The following is a 20,874-nucleotide window of genomic DNA, read 5'->3' as shown; positions in this document are numbered from 1 at the left end:
CCTTTATCACTTCGTCATATTGCCGCGAACCATGGAGGGTTTGATTATTTATTGTTTGTTTTTTCTGCCCGGCCACGCCCGGCTGTGTTATCTGCGTTCCAAACGAAGCGCGTCTTACATTCTTTACTTTTATACCGCCCGGGCTATCACATTCAGATAAGCAGACTGTTTTGCCCTAGCGCCACTAGCCCAGAATAATCTTCTGTGATCTACAATGTTCTGGATGTGAATCGACGTTTCCAGAAACACTTGCGCCGAAAGATAAAAGCCTGCAGAGCAGACGCCGCGGCATTCATTCGACGACACTCGCCTGTGCTAGTCACTTTGTTGACCGCTGCTTCGCCGCCTCTGTATTTTTTTCAGTTGTTAGGGGAGCACAAGTTCGCTCCAATAAACGTGTTTACCTTGAAGACAACTGCGTCGTCTTTGACCACGTGACAATATAGTGCTAGGTGGATATCGTGTGTAGATAGTGTGGGTCGGGGATGTGGTGAAGGGGATGAAGGGGATGTGGTGGTGTTCTTCAAGATGCTTTTGCAGACGCTGTAATGCCATTCGTTCGAGGAGCTAGCCGGCGTTGGATGTGAGTGTGATGGGTCTGATGTTTGATGTGTTTATTGCTTTCCCTGGTATTGGGATAAAAATCATCTTCCCTGTTTTCTCAACCGCGAATGTCTCACCATATATGACGATTCCTCAGGAAGCCGCCTTGTTTCGTTCGCCGTGTCCAGTGCCGGCGGACGGCGAAGGTGACGACAGCAGCACCGAGACGCTGAACGTGGGGCCCGAGCCGTCGGCCGACCTGCTGACGACGAGCGTGGTCGTGGTGTCTCTGCTGGCCGGCATCGCGTTCACCTTGCTCTCGCTGGCCACGCCGCTCTTGCTGTCGCTCGTGTCTCTCGGATGCCCCGCTCCCGACCCGCGCTGCTTCGACTACGTCCGAGAGATGGCTCTCACCATCGGCCACCCCGAACAAGGCGGGGACCCCTGCGAGGACTTCTTCGGGTACGCTCCCGCATTTGAGATTTCGTCTTCACAGTTCTCTTCCCTCTGACACCCCCATCCACACGAGAGCGTTACTTTGGGATGGTATACAATATAACCCACAAATATTTGCGGAAACATAACATCCCTCCATAAAGAGCAGCGCAAATAGCTCAACAGCGATGGCTCTAAAGGGGCCAGAAAATGGCGAGCGCAAGCATAACATTTGTTGCGTGGAACGTCGTGTGATGACGAATTTGGAAGCAGCTTAGTGGACGAGGCTTGTAACAAGGCATACGGCAAGTTGGCAGTTATTCAAAGAGCCGGTGGCCCCCCTCCCTTCGTCGGAGAGCCGGATGTTGCACCTCACATTTGTTTCCCAACTTGCCGCGGAAAGTTCTCCGTGACTAGCAGGCCGCCATCGTTTTGTCCGCACGCTTTTGCATCTCCCCCCAATTGGACCGCGTTGGCACACGCCGGCAACCGCGGCAACCGACTTCGCGAACTCGGCGTCTGTAGCGCGAACTCGGCATTTGTCCTCGCCACTTCAGCCGCGAACGCACGTGAACTGACGAGGAGAACACCGGGCCACGGATGCTGGGTTCTCGAAGGTCGAGCTGGCCGACGCCAGGCGCTCCTCATAAGGCGCACGCTCATTTCTTGGTGTTTTTCGTAACGCTGCAGGCGCAGGTAAAACCTTTAACAGCGCTGCTGTTAAAAACAAAACAGGCGGGACCTGGGCCAATGTTTCTAGATCTAGTAACGTTGGTCTGGGCTGACGTGTTCCTTCAATACCAGGAATGAAATCTCAGGTTGTTGAAATGACAAAATGCTTATATTGTAAGAATGGTTTTTGATTGATTGATTGTAGGGCTTAACGCGCCGACGCAAGGCAGGCGATGAGGCGCGCCGTAGTGGAGGGCTCCGGATTAATTTTGACCACCTGGGGATCTTTAACGTGCGCCGAAATCTCGTACACACGGGCGTTTTTTGCTTTTCGCCTCCATCAGAAAAGCGGCCGACGCGGCCGGGAATCGAACCCGCAACCTCGTGCTCAGCAGCAGAACGCCTTAGCCACTGAGCCACCGCGGCGGGTTTGTAAGAATGGTGTTGTAGGAATGTAGTAAGAATTCTTAATGGAGTGCTGACACCCATTTTTGGCGTTATTACTACTGCAAAGTTCGCTTCCTTTGCTCAACAGAATACTCTGGCTGAAATATGAGTGGCCTGCGACGCGAAGAACATACTTTAATCGGATCTCATTTATCGAGCGGACGGAACAGCACGCAGAGCGGTACTCAGCAAATAGACATCAGCGTGACATCATCTTGTGGTGGCCAAAAGGACCCGGACACCGCTCGTCAAAAACTTGGGACGTCACTTCACACGCGCTGCCCCGCGAGCGGTGACTGAGCGCTGGCGCATTCACAAACGGGTGCACGTAGCCAGAACTACAGGCACCACCGCTGCCCAGAAAGGCACTGTTAGCAAAAATAAAGTTCCACACACTGAAAAGGGAGCGATAATATAGCCCGGAATCGCAATAGAAGTCGCCATCAGGACATTTATTCAAAGCGGTCATCGAATTTCCGCCGCAATGGTAGGCCTAGCACCTTCAGGCAGCTCAGCCGTTCAGCTGCGGCGGCGGTGCGGTCGAAAGAACGCCTCCACCGGCCTCCGTAGTGGTTTGACGTCCGCACAAAGCGATGAGGCCATGCAGGGATTCTGTCATATGCGCCTTTCAGGGTGAAATCGCGGGGAATTGAAAGGAACGTTATAGAGGCCGTTCATTGTAAATAACTAGCGCGTGCTGTAGTATTTCAAGTGCTGTGTCGAGTTCGCCAGGCCATTAAGCATCGATAAAAGCAATAAATATGGATCATAAAATTCTCGTGTAAGACTATGCGGCAAATTTTTCGCAATTTGTGTACCTTTTTATTCACTTTATAATTACAAGAAACTTGTACCTTCGGGCCATGAATCAAACCGCACTATTCTTAACAAACTCCACTCGGCAATGCGCGAATACTGCACAACACATGCTGTAACTAAATGGGCCGATAGTTCCATAAGTTTTTCTTCGCATCTAAAATTTCTCGGAATAGGGAGAAGGTGCATGCCTTTTTAAAACAGAAGGCTTTAAAGGGACACTGAACTGATATTGTAAACATTGCGGGATTACTAGTGCAAATTGTAGTTCGGAGTCCCCAGGCCATGTATCGACCACTCTGGGCGCGTTTACGCGATTTTATTTAGTAGAAAAATTAATTCGAAAATGCTGTCCTCCTCTCTTTACGCTCGCCCATTTTCTGTGGCGTTTTCGTGTGACGTTGGGAGGCGCCGAGCTCGCAACTGGCTGCGCTACTGCACGGCTCCCCGGCCTTAAGACAGAGTCAGTCGGCCCAGCGTTTCGTCCGCCGGCCGCCGACGGGTCGTCGCAATTCGTTCGTTCCGTTGAAACGAAGCCAGGACACGTTTGTGAATGGAAGAATGTGCCTTTCTTTACTTGGTTAGTTTGTACACTGTATCTAGCTCCAAGTCAAGGTCGCTTCACACAAGCGCTGCTCAAGCGCACATGCGACGCTTCGCTGACTGGTACGTCAGTAGGAAAATATAAGGCATCTTGAAGGCGGGAAAAGAGTCAACGAAGTCAATATAGGTACTAAGGAAATAAAGTCAACTGATATTTTTACCGTACAGCGCAAAACTAGAGTGCGGGGAGCACTTTTTTGCGCTGGGCGAACAAGCACAGTGGCCAGCAGCAGGACTACGCATCTGCGAACGCTTTTCCGTCTAGGAAACGCCGTTGCTAGACGTGAGATATTGTGGAAACTTGGGGGATGCTTACTGCACGAGCGCAAAACAACAAATAGTCACCTAAGCTGCTTGGAATGCTAAAACGAAAGAAAAGTGTAAACTGGTTATACATTATATACCTTATATTTCCGTCATTGTCATCGCCCGCCCGTAGCCTAGTGGTCTGGAGCGCTGGGTATGTCATCGCAGGTGTTTTGCAAGTCACAAGTTCGAATCCCCGCGGGTGCGTGCTCGTTTTTATAAGTTAACTTTTTCGTTTTCCGCCGATGTTTTCTATACTGAGTTCACCTTTTTTGTGCCGCAACGTTCATTGCTCCATGAACTATACTTCGTTTCATACATCAAGTGCAACGCTGTCAAAGCTAGCGCTCTTGTTTGCGCTCTGTGCTTCCGCGACAAAAAGTAGTGGGTTGCTTGCGGTGAGCCAGAAACAATAAGTTCTTCGCCGGCAACCTTAAAGCATAAATATTTATCATCAGCTTGACAAAAAACGCCCGTGTTGCCGGACAAACGATCGAAATATGCGAGTTTGTATTTTATGTTTGTCGCTTTCGTATCAGGTTTTCGCTCTCCGCGCAACCTTGAACGCCGTTTTTTGTTTACTCTTTGAGGCAGCGTTGAAAAAATGGCGTCCAGCTCTCGGACTTCGACCACGCCTCCTGTACGCATTTTTTCTAGGGTTTGCACATCAAAGTTGACAAAAAAACGCCAAGCGAGTAATTGCAAATGTGTACGCCCGTGCCAGGATGCGTTTCTCGGCGAAATGTGTGCAGGAAGTACTCAGTGTTGTGAGCGAGAACCCCGGAGTATCTCCCCGTACCGTGGCCAAATTCAAGGCGGAATGTCCGCGTGGGAATTTGGTGTCTCCAAAGAGAAGACCTCGCGACGTGACGATATCAAGCATGCGAACCGTCAAGCATGACAGCTTCACAGTCCATGCCATCCGTCTGAAAGTGCAGAGTATGTACGCCAAGAGGGAGATCCCGACACTGGAGAGTGTGCGAAAGGCTGTCAACGAAGATGACGACTTGCCGAACTTCACCAAAACCACCTTATTCTGTTTTCTGGCCCTTTCCCATGAATACCAAATGATACGTTATTTGCACCAAGTGCTTCGGGCTACTCCACAGTGCAGTGCCAAAGTCGGTTTCAAATTGTTTCGGCAAAAACTGAACCCGTTGCTGTGCTGGCGGCCTGGTATAATCAATAACATGCTGAGTGTTTTAAGAGAGGCACAGAAAGAAGTGTATCATCAGGGCAACGGCGAAAACGAAAGGTGAAAGTGGGCACCTGTTGGTAATTCACCCTGTAGGAGCAGCTGTGCTAACTAATCAATGAATTAACGTGTTTTTCTTACACAAAATTCTCGCTGGAATCAACGAGGTAAACTGACAATGCTGCAGAATCGCGACAAAATCGCCATTGCTGTTCATACAACGGTGCGAGCTTGTTTCGGCCCGCGCAAATGAGCATGGTATGCATCCAATGAACCCATACGTGCAGTTCATTTCCGCATGCGTGTAGTGTTTAGGTTACTGGGAACGAAATAAGATTTACAATTGAACTCGCAGAAGACGCGATAAAAAATAAAAAAAACGTCGGAACGCGGTTTCGAACCCATGTACTTAAAAATTCAGCGTCTTTTCAGAGCGACGCGTTAAACCACACGGCTACAAAACTGCGCGGAGCGATACACCTTCTTTCTTTGCGGACTACTTGTATAGCCTTCACAGCGTTTCACTTGATGTATGAAACGGAGTATTCGCCTCGAGCTTCGCGATCGCTGCGCCGCCTGCCGCCGCATCTCCGCGGCGCTGACGGGATTTGCGCTGCCTGGCTGATAGGGGCTCGTGCAGTGTTTTGGTTCTGTTTCGTTTCTTCTCGCCTTTCCACGCCCTAAAAAACTTGTTATGGTGGCGTCTATAGGCAAAGAGTACGTTTAGGTCACTTAAAAAGCAGCTGTGTCTCCGTATACAATACGCGATCGCCTGCAAGAGCTACCCGGGGACGCGGTGCTGCGTGCTTCTTCGCCGCTCTTCCGGGCGTCGGCGACGATAGCAACATATCACCCCTGTCACCTCCAAACATCAGGCACAAATGAATTCTTCTGTCGCCTCGTTTAGACGTGATACCAGCACAATGAGAGGTTGGCTTCATTTTGCAGCTTGGACAACGAATGCGGCTTCGTTTCGAATATATACGTCGCCGAAAAATATGTTTCGGGGATGTGATTACCCAATCCCGGACAATAGCTTATGTCTTTTATAAGAATATAAACCATGCGAAAATGTTAAGTATATTACAAGCCTGTGCGTCGTTAAATATGTGCCCACACACGCCATATAGCAAGAACCACGGGAAGTTAATGAAACCATGGAAAAATAAATGATGTGCAAGTGCAGAATTAAGGAACACAATAGCTCTAACGGAAATAAAAAAAACGAACAAACAGTGCAGCTTCTGACATGCTAAAGACGTTCGTCGAAACTTAAGCCAGGTATAGGGTTCACTACGCCAACTATACGCGAAATGCACTGTTATTTCGCGAGACATCGGTGGGGGGGGGGGGGGAGGGGGGGGGAGGGAGGGGGATGCTGTGCACAAATGCGGAGCGGAATCAAGCAATGAACGTTTTAGTAATCACACACACACAAATCTCGCGTTCACTTTCATTTGCTTTTCTACTGCAACGAACAGCTGATCGTACGGCCGACGCATTGTTGGTAGTATACAAGGTAGGCTGTTCAACAAGGCATGAAAGGTGTCGTTGGGAGAGTGTGGTTTGTGATAAGGCCCTCTGATTTCAGTTTCTGCTTTATTCTGCAGGCTAACTCTGCCATATGACGATATTTCGAAGAAGCATTAGTCGCGGACGCGGATTATACTATAAGCCCGTTTCTGCGATGCTCGACGAGGATATATGTAGCAGATGAATGTTTGCGGGCGCTCACCTCACGACAAGACGACTCTGTCGTGTGCTGATCCTCGAGTATAATTATGCATTGTCCATCGTACGTTTGTTGAATATTCCCGAAATTAACACAGACTGGCTTGTAAATGGTGGTGATCAATATCTGAGGTATAATATTGGCATGAGTGCTCCGCTGATTGTGTAAGCGCACAAAACCGATTTAAATCGTAGTGTACAGCCGTAGCATGAACATCTGAGGAACCGGTGGTTACGGAGACCCTGCTAGTAAATTCAGGTCAGTGTAACTACAATGGACTCCATCATACGCTGGTTCCGCGACGCTGACCTGTGACACACAACTGGCGCTTATACAGAGCGAATATACCCCACTAAGATCGCATCAGAAATATTTACACTCTCGTAAACACACCCCATTTGTGAACAGAGTGACTGCTCAACATAAACATAGATTTCAAACGCCCGCAAACGGTAAATCTCAGTCGTGAACGTGCCGCAAAAGCAGCGGTGGCCCTGGGGAGCGGGACGCGGACTCCCGCGCCTGCTTTCGAAACGGGCCGCTAGGGGGATTTCAGTGGCGCCCCTACTAGAGTTCCTGTATATAGCTCCCGCAGGGAGCTAAGAGTTGCGCGACCGACCGCCATCTTTGTTATCCGGATTGCTGCGGGAAAGCCGCCCGTCGCGAGTGAAGGAGCCTCGCCGCCACGCTTCCGACGGCGGCCGACGCGCGGTGGGGGCGCTTCGGTCGGCGGCGCCTTACGGCGGCTACGCTGGATTCCTGGGCGGGGCGCGGTGCCGCCCGCGTCGATGGCTGCGGCGCAGCCGTAGTGGGGGCTTCTCTGCGCGGCATGGATAACCGGAGTGTCGCAATCACGGCGGCGCGTGGAAAAGGGTCGCGCAACTCTTAGCTCCCTGCGGGAGCTATATACAGGAACTCTAGCCCCTACAGGCCGCGCTCGAGGCGTATAGTTCACAGAACGCGCGCAGGCTGGCACTGGCGCGCTAGCGAGTTCTCGTTGGCGTGCTGTTGCCATAAGCACCGACTGCTTGCGGGCAGTGCGCACAGGCCAGAATCAACACACCCTTGGCCTGGTGCGAACACGCTTGTTTAACGATACATGCATGAATGAGGCAAGCTCCAAATATGGGAGAAGAGCGCATGGCATTTGAGCGTCTGCGGGGACGCGGAGGGCGTTCATGCACTGCGTAGGCCTTGGCTAGTGAATGCAACCATTCCAAGCCGTCCTGGGAGGCTTATCTTATGCATTTACATCCGACAACATGGAAGAAGCACGGTACGATGATTACTGAGATATTGAGAATGCCCATCCAACAACGCCATCGGTTGTGCTTTACAGAACCGAAACCGAAACCGAAACTTGTTTGATTGCTAACCTTGGGTATCGTCCAATCACGGTGCCCCCTCCTCCCAACGTCACAGCCTTAGTTGGTGCGGCCGCCGCAAACCGCGCATGGTAGTTTTTCTTCTTTCGCGCTTTGTAAAATATTTACCGATTTGTCAACCGGATAAACGATGAAAAGTGTGCTAATTTGAGCCAATCTACGCAGTGCAAGCAAAAACGGGGGCTTGACAAATTCACTTCAGTGTCCCTTTAAAACAGAAGGTCACAGTGGACGAGAAGAGAATTGCATTTAAATTTCGTCCCTGGTGGGTGAGCAGACAGGTGCCGTGGGTCAGGCAGTGGCACGCGTTTCTTAGGAAGACATATTGTATTGAATTCAGAGATATTTAAACGCGTTGCACCAAGAACAAATCATTTCAAGGGCGCCCTAGATAATCCAATAATCCTTACCTTTTTCTGTGAACTGCGCAGTTGTCTGCATAGACCCTAAAGACGTCGTCCATGCATCCTTTTAGGGCGTATCAGATATAACACACGCTCGAACACTCACCCTTGGGACGCCAAGTACACAGAGTTTGTCGTCGATGACGTTCCATTGACCACACTGTTTTCCTGCCCTTTACAGAGATTGTGCTGGGGACATTGAAGCATACTTTCGAGTAATCCGAGAAGAGATAGTTTATGCAAAGGTACAACATCGTGAGCCCCATTAGACGAAATTTAAATTCGGAGCATTGTTTCAATCTAGAAAGGCATCTTAAAAATATGCCAACGGTTCTCTGGGGCGTCTCACGATCAGGTTACTCTTTATAAATATTGCGAGTGCTCCAAAGTGGTGAAACCCGTCGTTTACGGAGCGCTCTGAATTGGTTGCTACATTTGGAGAAAAGAATGGTACGTGAAGCCAGGATGCCTAGAAGATAGGGCCCTGGGATGTTTTTTCGCTTTGGTCGTACCTCGGCTTTCGGAAGGGAAAGGGAAAGAGCCTGTCCGAAATGTACTCGATCAACTTCGTGGTTACAACAGGACTAGCGCTGCGTTTGTAGCCATCGAGTCATGGACTAGACGAACGTGATATAGACTATCTCCCACTCTCCTACCGCTCTTCTCTTCCCCCTTCTCTCTTCCTATCCTTTGAAGCCCTAATCCCCTTCCCTGGACTGGGTCGTATGCAGAGGTCGGCAAACTCACTCATGAGTCCACTCACTCAAACTCATTTGGACTCAAACTCACGCGTGAGTTTGAGTTTGAGTGAGTGCGAGGCTAGTGTGGCATGGTGAGTTTGAGCTTGAGTGAGTTTGAGCCGAGTGATCACGACTGAGTTTGAGTCCGATTGAGTTTGAGTCCATTTTGAGTTCTGAGTACATTTTGAGTTTGAGTCCATTTTGAGTTCTGAGTACATTTTGAGTTTGAGTCCATTTTGAGTTCTGAGTACATTTTGAGTTTGAGTCCATTTTGAGTTCTGAGTACATTTTGAGTTTGAGTCCATTTTGAGTTCTGAGTACATTTTGAGTTTGAGTCCATTTTGAGTTCTGAGTACAATTTGAGTTTGAGTCCATTTTGAGTTCTGAGTACATTTTGAGTTTGAGTCCATTTTGAGTTCTGAGTACACTTTGAGTTTGAGTCCATTTTTAGTTCTGAGTACATTTTGACTTCGAGTCCATTTTGAGTTTGAGTTCATTTTGAGTTCTGAGTACAATTTGAGTTTGAGCTCATTTTGAGTTCTGAATACATTTTGAGTTTGAGTCCATTTTGAGTTTGAGTCCATTTTGAGTTCTGAGTACATTTTGAGTTTGAGTCCATTTTGAGTTCTGAGTACATTTTGAGTTTGAGCACATTTTGAGTTTGATTACATATTGAGTTTTGAGTACATTTTGAGTTCTGAGTAAATAGGAGTTTTAAGTCCATTTGGAGTTTGAGTACATATGAGTAGCCTAGCAGGCAGCTATGGTTGGCTGTTAAGTTTCATGCGTCACTGTGGGCTCAGAATTCAAGTTACCTGGCGGTATGGCACCAATCGCGATCTGCATGATCGGTTGGGAGGGAGGTGGTGTCTGATTTTTTTTTAGTTTCTTGTTGAATTTTTATGGCCATAAGCACTTGCTGTATACCTAATTTTCGCGGCTGGGCGCGTGAGTGATAATTGACTGGTGAGGTCATAAAAAAGGGTTGTCTTAACTTTTCCTCCTGACGGATCCACTAAGAGCGTGGGAAAGGGTGGTGGGAAAGCACACGGCGGCGCAGGCGTGTGTTAACGGCTTGATATACTAGGGGTCACAAAGGAAGAGGTGAGAGCCGGGGGGAAATGGGGGCGGGGGCTGTCCTTTCTACTGTTTCAAATGAATTAGCTGAATTGACTGGGCAGCGCCCCTTAAGACAGAATAATGACCACATTAGATTGGGTGAAAAGTGAAACTGATGAGGCTAAGGCGTGTAAGGTATCAAATGAAAGGTCCGGATTAACGGAATCACGCGGGGTAAATAAAAAAATGCTTCCTGATTGTAGTCATCAGGCAGTCATAATGAGTCATAGATTGGGTTAAAATTCAAAATGACGCTGCGAGGGCATGTGGGGAATCAAATTCAAGGTCTCGATGTGGGGAATCATTCGGGACGAACATGAGATATGGTTATATCATGACGTAGTCATGGTAAATCAAAGATTCGGGTAAAATTCAGGTTCATGACGCTAGGGCGTATGAAATTAAAGGTCTCGATGAGGGTAATCACGTGCTTCCTGATTATTATCATGACATTGTCAAAATGGGTCATAAATTAGGTTAAAATTCACAATGATGCCACTGGGTGTCCGGGGTATCAAATTGAAGGTTCCGATAAGGAAAATCACGTGGGGCAAAAATGTGGTAGGGCTATATCATGAGATAGTCATGGTTAGTCATTGATTGGTTTAACGTTCAAATTTATTCCGCTAGGATGTGATGGGTATCAAATCAATGGTCTTGATGAGCCGAATCACGTGGGAGAAATACAAAAATGCTTCCTGGTTATAACCATTAGATTGTCATGGCGAGTCTTATATTGGGGTAAAATTCGAAGTGACCCCGCTAGGGAGTGTAGGGTATCAAATTTACGGTCTTGAAGAGGGTAATCACGTTGTACAAATAAAAAAAGGCTTCGTAGTTCGAATCATGAGATGGTCATTATGAGTCATAGATTGGGTTAAATTCAAGGTGAGGCCGCTGAAGCATGTGGGGCGTCAAATTGAAGGTTCCAGTTAGGGGAATCATGTCGGACACCTAAATAATGCGTCCTGGTTACTGTCATGAGTCATGGTTAGTTTGACTGGTATGAATTCCATATGACCCTGCTAGGGTGTGTGGGGTATCAAATTAAAGGTCTCATCGAGGGGGTCACGTGGGACAAATATGAAAATGTTTTCTGGTTATAATTATGAGGATATCGCAAAAGGTATACAGCAAAAGGTACGCACTCTCACTCACACTCTCACTCTCACTCTCACTCTCACACTCACACTCACTCTCACTCTCACTCTCACTCTCACTCTCACACTCACACTCACTCTCACTCTCACACTCACTCTCACTCTCACTCTCACACTCTCACACTCTCACTGTCACTCTGACACTCACACTCACACTCTCACTCTCACTCTCACTCTCACTCGCACTCGCACTCGCACTCGCACTCGCACTCTCACTCGCACTCGCACTCTCACTCTCACTCTCACTCACTCACACTCACACTCACACTCTCACTCTCACTCACTCTCACTCTCACTCACTCACACTCACACTCACACTCTCACTCACACTCACACTCACTCACACTCTCACTCTCACTCTCACTCTCACTCATACTCACACTCACACTCTCACTCTCACTCTCACACTCTCAATCTCACACTCTCAAACTCTCACTCTCACTCACACTCTCACTCACACTCTCACTCACACTCTCACTCTCACACTCTCAATCTCACACTCTCAAACTCTCACTCTCACTCTCTGACTGTCTCAATCTCTGTGAGGCCATGTGAGTTCTGAATTCATTTTGAGTTCTCAGCGCATTTTGAGTTCTGAGTTCATTTTGAGTTTTGAGTACATTTTGAATTTTGAGTCCATTTTGAGTTTGAGTACATTTTGAGTTTGAGTACATTTTGAGTTTGAGTACATTTTGAGTTTGAGTACATTTTGAGTTTGAGTACATTTTGAGGTTTGAGTATTGAGTTCACTTTGAGTTTGTGTCCATTTTGAGTTTTGAGTCCATTTTGAGTTTTGAGTTCATTTTGAGTTTGAGTACATTTTGAGTTTTGAGTCCATTTTGAGTTTGAGTTCACTTTGAGTTTGAGTACATTTTGAGTTTTGAGTCCATTTTGAGTTTGAGTACATTTTGAGTTTGAGTCCATTTTGAGTTTTGAGTCCATTTTGAGTTTGAGTACATTTTGAGTTTGAGTACATTTTGAGTTTTGAGTCCAAATTGAGTTTTGAGTCCAAATTGAGTTTGAGTACATTTTGAGTTTGAGTACATTTTGAGTTTTGATTACATTTTGAGTTTGAGTACATTTTGAGTTCTGAGTGCATTTTGAGTTTTGAGTCCGAGTGAGTTCTAAGTTTTGAGCTCAATGTGAGTTTGAGTTTGAGTGAGCGCAGATGTGCTGCTCAGCATTGAGTCTGAGTTTGAGTGAGTGGTGATTCGAAAAAAAAATTGTGAGTTTGAGTGAGCCGCGCCAACTTTGCCGAGGTATGGTCGTATGAGGGTGAACTCCCCGTTGAGTTCAACAATATCCCCAGGCCTTTTCTCTTCCCTCCTTTGTTAATAGATCACCACCACCGAGGAAAAAGCGTCGATGTTAAGCACACTCCAAGTATGGATCCGAGAATAAGCATTACACAAGCAATGCCTTCCCCGCTTTCGTAGGTACATGTGCAGCAACTTCGAGGACCTGCACCCCAACCGCTTCAGCTTCACGTCTCTGCTGGAGTCGAGGCTGTCCGCCTACCGGGATCACATCATCGACGAGCACGAGACCGAGCTCAGCGACGAGATAGGAACCAGTGTTGTCACTGCCTACCGCAGGTGCATCGACGAGTACAGGTGAGTCTCCAAGTGTACGCCGTCTCTGGCCGCGTCTCAAGCCGGAAACGAAATGTACCAATAGGCACCTCTGTTTGCTCTGCACGGTGAGCAGTATTCATTTAGTTCACTCTCACCCTTGGCAACTCATATCAAATGTGTTGCTTTGACGTGTGCTTCCAATGCATTCACAAGTTGTGGTAATGGATTACACTTGAGCGCATGCAAAAACTCCAACAATTTTGTTGAAAGATGGCGGGAAGTTTCTACCCGTCGCTGAGCCATAAACAGATAAATTAAAATTAATCGAGAAAACACGCATTGCTGCTAAAAGCCAATAAAAACAAGATGATGCCGACGAAGACCAGGAAGCGAGAAGTGCAACGACGAATTTTAGTCTCGCTGGCAGATGCACTCCGGTCTTCCTATTATCGCGATTGTCATCGGCATGTCCGTTTTATCGTACTGAATATGCTCATTTCTAGGGTGCGCTCGTTTGATGAAAGCATTTTTGCCGCTAGGACTGTGGTCCCACAAAATGCAATCCTCAATCAAACTTAAGGCATACCGATCACTCAGGGACGCATTAATTGTTCAGACGAGGCATTTGTTTTAATGAGAGAGTAGGCGCACCCACAGATGTTCAAACACCAGAAAAAAGAAGCCGACTGCATGCCCCACCCAGCAATATGACTTCCGACGCACCTTAATATGGTTCGCACAGAAACAATGGTAAATATGTACAATGTTGTCAAAGACAACCTGACCTCAGGGTCGTGACGTCACCCTGCTACCATAGTGCGGTCGAAGTGGATGCTAGCTGGGGCCACTGAGCAGGATCTGCCATAAGGGCGCTTTGAGAGCCCCCCCCCCCCCCCCCCCCCCGCCCACGTTCTTAACTTCTTTGGCCACACTCGGCGATGTATACGAGGAGTGGCGGCTTTGGCGGAGCGAGTCATTTCTGATCACTTGCGTGTCGGCGAGAAGACACTCCGTGTGGTCATTCTAGGTGAATGTTCAGAACAAGAATTAACTACTGCATATGATTTACGTTCATTTGCATAGCCAGACGCTCGTATCTCTACAGGGGTGGTTTTTTACGCCTTTCTGGAATTACTGTAGTGCTGCCCCAACGGCCACATTGCAACAGTCTGGCATGATACAAACTGGCCCCCTACGTCTTGGTTACCCGAGAAACTTGGCGCCTGTATGTGTTCTTTGTGTCTACTTTGTCTTCGTCTCTTTAGCGCCCCTTTTATTCTTTCCGGTATGCGTGAACCAACTAGCTCAACAAGTTTTGTTAAGTTACCCGAGAATAGTCTACGGCACGGCTCTGCTCCTACTGAGTACACGCGTTAATCTTTCCTAGCTGAAGCAGAACTGCAGCGCTCCAGAAAAAGTGCCCCAACTTGCTAGAATGTGAATGTGGCACTGGGGAGAACGAAAGACCCTCGCGTATGGAAATAGCGCAAAGGGTGCGAAGGATGGTCCTCTTGTAATCCAGATGGGTTCAGCACGGTTTGGTGGTATAGGCATATCATATATTGTGGAGAAAGTATTCGTATCGCTCGCTGAATCAGCAAACACAATTCAGCCATAACAGCAATGTTCATCATGCTATTAAAATTCCCCCGCATTTCCCCGAGGGGGAGAATGTGAAAGTGCGAATGCACGGTTGTCGGCCCGCTTGCGGCGCTTGCGCTCGGCCCCCGCAGCCCACCGCCTCGCCGCCTTCTCTTCCATCTCTTCCATCGGGTTTGTAGTATCACGTGTACACCACGCAGTTATCAAGCCGCTATAACGCCGCTGAGTCGCCAACGCACGCCGCTGACGACGTAGTTTGAATGCGTTAAAGATATAAGGCGCGTCACTATCACTGATATCAGCGTCGCGTCCGTGGCTTATTCGGTAGAGCGTCGGGCTGCGGCCCGCAAAGTCCTCGGATCGAAACCTGGCGCCGGATGCTGTTTCTTTTTTAAATATAGAGGAGCACTGCGGACCCCGCCGACGCCGCCGCCGCCGCCGCCGCCGGCGGTGGATGGTTTGGGGTCGCTTATAAAGTGCATTCGCACTTAAAAAGACTGGGGCATTGTCAATCGCATGGGCCGCCATTCCCGTACAGATTTGCTGCGTGCAGCCGGGAAGCACGCGGGTTTGAAGCGATCACGGCTTCCCAACCTTGAACTGGGAGTTACGGCGTTAGATCTTGAGTTGTTTTTTCGCGTAGAAGCCTTGTCGATAACTCAGACTGGGCCATTCGTGGGTGTGACATCGCGTTCAAGGGAGACGGTTCGGACATCGACATCCGTCTAATAGGCACGGTCGCGACACTGGGTCAAGGTTCGATTCTAGATTCACCCCCACCGCTTCACAAACATTTCAAGGAATTCTCAGCGGCAGTTCGTTCATGGCGTAACTGAAATTTCATCGACGTGAGGTAATGGTAGGGTAGTAAACTAGGTCTTTACATTGGCCTCTGCAGCTGAACCAGCCGAAATGCATGGAACCTATCTAGTGGTACCTTTCGTTACTGCTGTCGTTTGATTTTTTAAGATGTCGCCAGAACCTATAGTGGCGCAGGTGACAGCCGGCGGCAAAGTGAGAGCAGTGAATGTAGTATTTGATTTGATCGCAAGAATCAAACATCAATGATTTTTTTATAAAGGAACAATCAAGGTATCACTTATGTATTGACTTCTTTCCTCATATTTGCGTAATGTTTTGTTCTTATTCAACAATGTTGACAAGTATGAACATTTTCATCGGACGTAAACGTTTAGATTTGGCTGTGGTTATATAAACCTATTACGCTGCTTCTGCTTCACTTCGGCCGGGTGGCTGAGTCGAGTCACAGACAGACAGACAGACAGACAGACAGACAGACAGACAGGCAGACAGACAGACAGACAGACAGACAGACAGACTAAAATTTCTGCGTGCCCAAGAAAGAAAACCTACACTGCAAACAGAATAAAAGAAAGGTGATTTCAGTTAGAAAACTGTGCGCATTCGGTTCTGGGTGGAGTCCGAGTTGCAGCTAGGGCCTCTGGAACGCGATACGAGCGCGCAGCCCCACCACCACCTTTGGACGACCACTCTAGCCGACGGAAAGCTAGGCCACTCTGCATAACCGTCGGCTTAATTGCGCCTGTGAAGCACGTGTATTCAGGTTAACGTAATAACTTGAGCTTGTGTATTTCTGAAGTAGCAGTAGCACGAGTAGCGAGTTACGTTACCGTTGAGTATCGTCTGAGCATACCGATGAGAACGCGGGCATATGCTCACTCATAGTTCCACAGAGAAGAAAAAGAGGCTAACCGAAAGGAGTAATGGCATATTCGAAAAACACTACCCAAGACAAGTGCTCCCGAGACAACCTAATTTCACCCTATGTTTGAAGAACGTTGTTTTCGCCACACATTTGAGCCCACCATGCCGATACGAAATTTGAGACCACCGTGCCGATGCGAGAATTTATAAATTTTAAAATTAATGTAACCAATGAAAATCAATCTTAGCAAGTGGGAAACATAGCACGGGTATGAAAGAAAGTGGCAGGAACCTCATTTGTGGTGGCGATAATGGCTGCATTGCTACACCAACATGAACGCCTACATGAACCCAACTACCTCACGTACAGCACACAGAAGAGAGAGAGAAACAACATCGTTATTTCCGGCAAGTTGTGACGCGGCCTAAACGTCACGTTGGCGGGCCGCTCGGCTTCAGCTGCCTACTCGCACCGCCCCTTCGCAGGGCTGCGCTTTCGGCCACTGTCGCTCGAGGGCCACCAACGTCTGCTGGACGGCCTCGCGCTGGGCGTGGTAGTCAACCTTTGCCACCGCCTTTTCCAGGCCCGGTGGCAACGCGTCCGTAGTCCCTTCGCTCACTTTGCAGTTCCACAGTATGTGCGCCATGGTCGCCCGGCCCTTGCCGCACACCGCGCACACATCACTCGCGTACACCTCAGGGCACACGTGTTTTGGAACAACCGGTGTCCACACCGCTCGGGTCTGTAGTTGACGTACCGTCGTCGCCTCCTGCCTCGTGAGTTTTCGGTGGGGCGGCGGGTACATTCGCCTGCCCTCCTGGTACCACTCCAACACCTCCCGGTAGGAGGTGATCGGCAGCACCTCGTCGTGGTCTTCGTCTTCCGCATGTCGGGGGCAAGGGCACGCGTCGCGACTTGTGAGCGCACGCGCCGCCCGGTCCGCACCCTCATTGCGGTTCTCTCCGGTGCTCACCGGCCCCATGTGGGCCGGGAACCACTTCACGGTGACCGGCATCGTTCTGTGTCTGAGGGCCCCGCACACCCTGGCCGCGCGTGGGGACACATTGTCTGTTGCAAAGTTCATGATCGCGCTCCTCGAATTACTCAGCACCGTGGTACAGTGTGGGTCCGTCAGGGCCAACGCGATGGCCAGCTCCTCCGCTTGTCCCGGTCTTAGCGCCCGCACGCTGCATGACGCTAGTAGCTCTCCGGTAGTCGCCGCACACACTGCCACGGCGTAGGCTCCCGGCTTGTCCGGGTACCTCGCCACGTCGGCGTATCCTGCTCCGTTGTCCGTTGCATGCGTGGCTGTGAGGGCCTTCGCCCTCACCAGCCGTCGCCCTCGATCCACTTCTGGGTGCATGTGGCGCGGGATCGGCGGCACCTGCAATGAGCTGAGCAACCCGCGCGGCAACGGCGATCGGGCCGCGCTTCCCTGCAGCCCTCCGCGATATCCCACTCTTTCCAGTATGTACCGCCCAGTCTTGGTACTCGCTAACCTGACCCGCTGCGCTGTCCACTGCACCTCGGCCACCTCGTCCAGCGTGTTATGGACCCCAAGCTCCGAGAGTCGCTCCGTACTAGTGTACGTGTAAAGCCCCAACGCTGCCTTGTATGCCCTGCGTATAACCGCGTCCACCTTCTGGCGCTCCGCCGCCTTCCAGTCGTGGAAAGCTGCGACGTAGGCCACGTGGCGGACCGCAAACGATTGTACCAACTTCAGCAGACTGGCTTCCTTCATGCCCGCATATCTCGTCGACACTCTGCGGATGAGTCGGATCGCCGCCGACACCTTCGCGTCCAGCTTTGCAATCGTTAGTCCGTTGCTGCGCCCGGCGTCCATGTGCAGCCCGAGCACTCGCAGCGTTTTCACCCTCGGGATGGTCGTTCCGTCGCTCGTTCGTAGTGTGATGTCCGGCTCCGCCGTCCTGCTCCTTCTTACTCCTCGCGGGGGCACGATCAGCAGCTCCGACTTTGTCGGCGAGCACACAAGTCCCGTGCCCCGTAGCTGGTCCTCGATCTCGTCGACTGCCCGCTGCAGCGATGCCTCGATCTCGCCGTCGCTGCCACCCGTCATCCATATCGTTATGTCATCGGCGTATATCGTGTGGCTGACTCCCGGGAGGCTCTGCAGACGCTCGGCCCCCCCGATCATTACCAGACTGAACAGCACCGGCGAGATCACGGCGCCCTGCGGCATGCCCACGCTCCCCAGCGTTTTGCTCGGTAGTTCGATGTCGCCCGCCACGATCGTCGTCGTGCGGTCGGTCAGGAAGTCTTTGATGTAGGCAAACGTGCGCTCTCCCATGTTCAGTCGAGACACCTGCTTCAGCATTGCCGAGTGATGGACCTTGTCAAACGCGCTTTGCAAGTCCAGGCCCAGCACCGCCTTGTTGTCTATGGAACGGGTGTGCTGGTCCAGGACCTCGTGCTTGATCAACAGCATCGCGTCTTGCGTGCTCAACTTGGTCCGAAAGCCCAGCATTGTGTCGGGGTAGAGCCCTTCTTCTTCCAGGTACATCTGCCAGCGGTTGAGTACCACGTGTTCAAAGACCTTCCCGACGCACGACGTCAGCGAGACCGGCCGCAGGTTGTCAATGTGCGGCGGCTTGCCCGGTTTCGGGATCAGCACCGTCCGCGCGTCCTTCCAACTCTTGGGCAGCTTGCCTGCACGCCAGCACTTGTTGTAGTAGCCCGTCAGTGCAGTCACCGCCGCGTCTCCGAGGTTCCGCAGTGCCTTGTTCGACACCTTGTCCGGCCCCGCCGCCCATCTGCCATTGATTGTTTGGATCACCGCGCGGACCTCCCACTCCTCGATATCTGCGTCTAGCTGGCTGTTGGCCGTGCCCGTGTAGCTCGGGAGGGGGTCCGGTGGGGTGGCCGGCAGGTACTTGTTGTTCAATCGCCTCCGGACCTCGGCCTCGCCGAGCTCCCGCTTCGCCTTGTGCAACATGCACGTCAAGATGTGGTGGTGCGTTCCCTTCGTCTTACTTTCGTCCAGCAAGTGGCGCAGCAGCTGCCAGGTGCGACTTTTATGAATTTGACCATCCGCCTCCTGGCAGACCGCGTGCCACTGCTGCCTGCAGAGAGCCGCGCTGTGCTGCCCTATCTCACGGTTCAGCTGGGCCACCCGCTTGCGCAGCGCCCGGTTGTGTAGTTGCCGTGTCCATCTTTCCCTCAGCGAGTTCCGCGCCTCTATCAGGTGCGGAAGTCGGCTGTCCACCTGCGGGGTCTCGTCGTCCGCCTCGATCTCCATCGTCGCTTTCGCGTCGCCTCGTTGATCGCGCTTGCCCACTCGTCGATGTCGCCAATCTCCCCCGTCACTTCGCTCAGAGCTTCCCTGTACGCACTCCAGTCCGTCAACTGCTGTTTTCGTGGCTGCGGTGCCCTCCCAAGCAGCGACACCACCATTTCCAACACACAGTGGTCACTACCCAACGTCTCTCCCGTGTTCCTCCACCGCACACCGGCCCTCTTGCAGAAAGCCAGGTCCAGGTTCGTGTCGCGTTGCACCGACGTCCCGTGTCGCGTGTGTGTCGTCCGGTCGTTCAGGAGTTGGTACCCGGCATCCGTCGTTTCTTCAAACAGGCTGCGCCCCTTCGCTGTTGTCTTCGGGTAGCCCCACGCCGCGTGCGGCGCATTAAAGTCCCCGCACAGCAGTGCGACGTCGGCCCCCGCTAGCTGATCCACCTTGTGCACCAATGTTCCAAACTTCTGCTGGAACTACTTCGGGTCACTATACAGATTTATCACGAACACGCTCTCCTTCTTCTTGCGGCCCACCACGATCTCGATCGCTCGGTGCTCCACCGCGCTGTTGCGCAGCAGCTCGTGCTCCACGTACGTGCGTCCCTTCTTGATCAGCATGCACACCCCTTGTCCGGCGGCCCTCCCGAGCGCTCGCGCGCTGGAGGGGGGGGGGGGGGGGGGGGGCTTGCGTAAGAGCGGTACCCCGGCATGCTCGGGGGCGTCTCGCTGTGTTTCCTGCAGTGGAATCACGTCCGGCCGCCGGCTCGCCTTTTCAATGTATTGTTGTAGCGACGCCTTCTTGCTGCGCAGGCCGTTCGCGTCCCACTGCCACACTACGAGTTCGTGTCTTATTGCTGTACTGGCCATATTGGGCGCTGGTCAGAGCGCATTTGTTGGAATACCGCGCTTAGTCTTGCTATGGCTTCTTGCATTTGCACCAGGGTCTCTTGGACCGCCTGGAACATCTGCTCCAGCTTCGTTAGTCGTACGACGATGTCGGCCGTCGTCGCCTCCAGCGCCGCCAGACTCCTGTTCGCCGATTCTTCGAACCTGTCGAATCGCTCTTGCAGGCGTTGGATGCGCTTCTCTAGTGTTCGGTACGTCGTTCTCCTTTCCACCGCCCGGCGTTTGGCGTGGGGTTCGGGTTCGGTCGTGGGTTCCTCTCCCGCCGTCGTCTCGGCTTCTTCGACCTGCGTTTCCATCGC

General features: G+C 50.9%; 1 protein-coding gene across 1 annotated transcript in view; it reads left to right on the top strand.

Moving 5' to 3' along the window:
• Positions 1 to 685: 685 nt before the first annotated feature.
• The window catches only part of LOC144143467 (neprilysin-1-like), a 69,773-nt gene continuing 49,584 nt past the window's right edge, over positions 686 to 20,874 (top strand). The window contains exons 1-2 of the mRNA XM_077675214.1: positions 686 to 1,005; positions 12,994 to 13,170. Coding sequence (XP_077531340.1) covers positions 686 to 1,005; positions 12,994 to 13,170 — 497 coding nt within the window. The remainder of the gene's footprint in view (positions 1,006 to 12,993; positions 13,171 to 20,874) is intronic.

The sequence above is a fragment of the Haemaphysalis longicornis genome, unplaced genomic scaffold, assembly GCF_048455015.1.
Source record: "Haemaphysalis longicornis isolate Haplotype H1 unplaced genomic scaffold, Haemaphysalis longicornis Haplotype H1 scaffold_6, whole genome shotgun sequence".
In the NCBI taxonomy this organism is placed as follows: Eukaryota; Metazoa; Arthropoda; class Arachnida; order Ixodida; family Ixodidae; genus Haemaphysalis; species Haemaphysalis longicornis.
The sequence above is the reverse complement of the archived record's forward strand: the minus strand, read 5'-3'. Positions and strand labels throughout refer to the sequence as shown.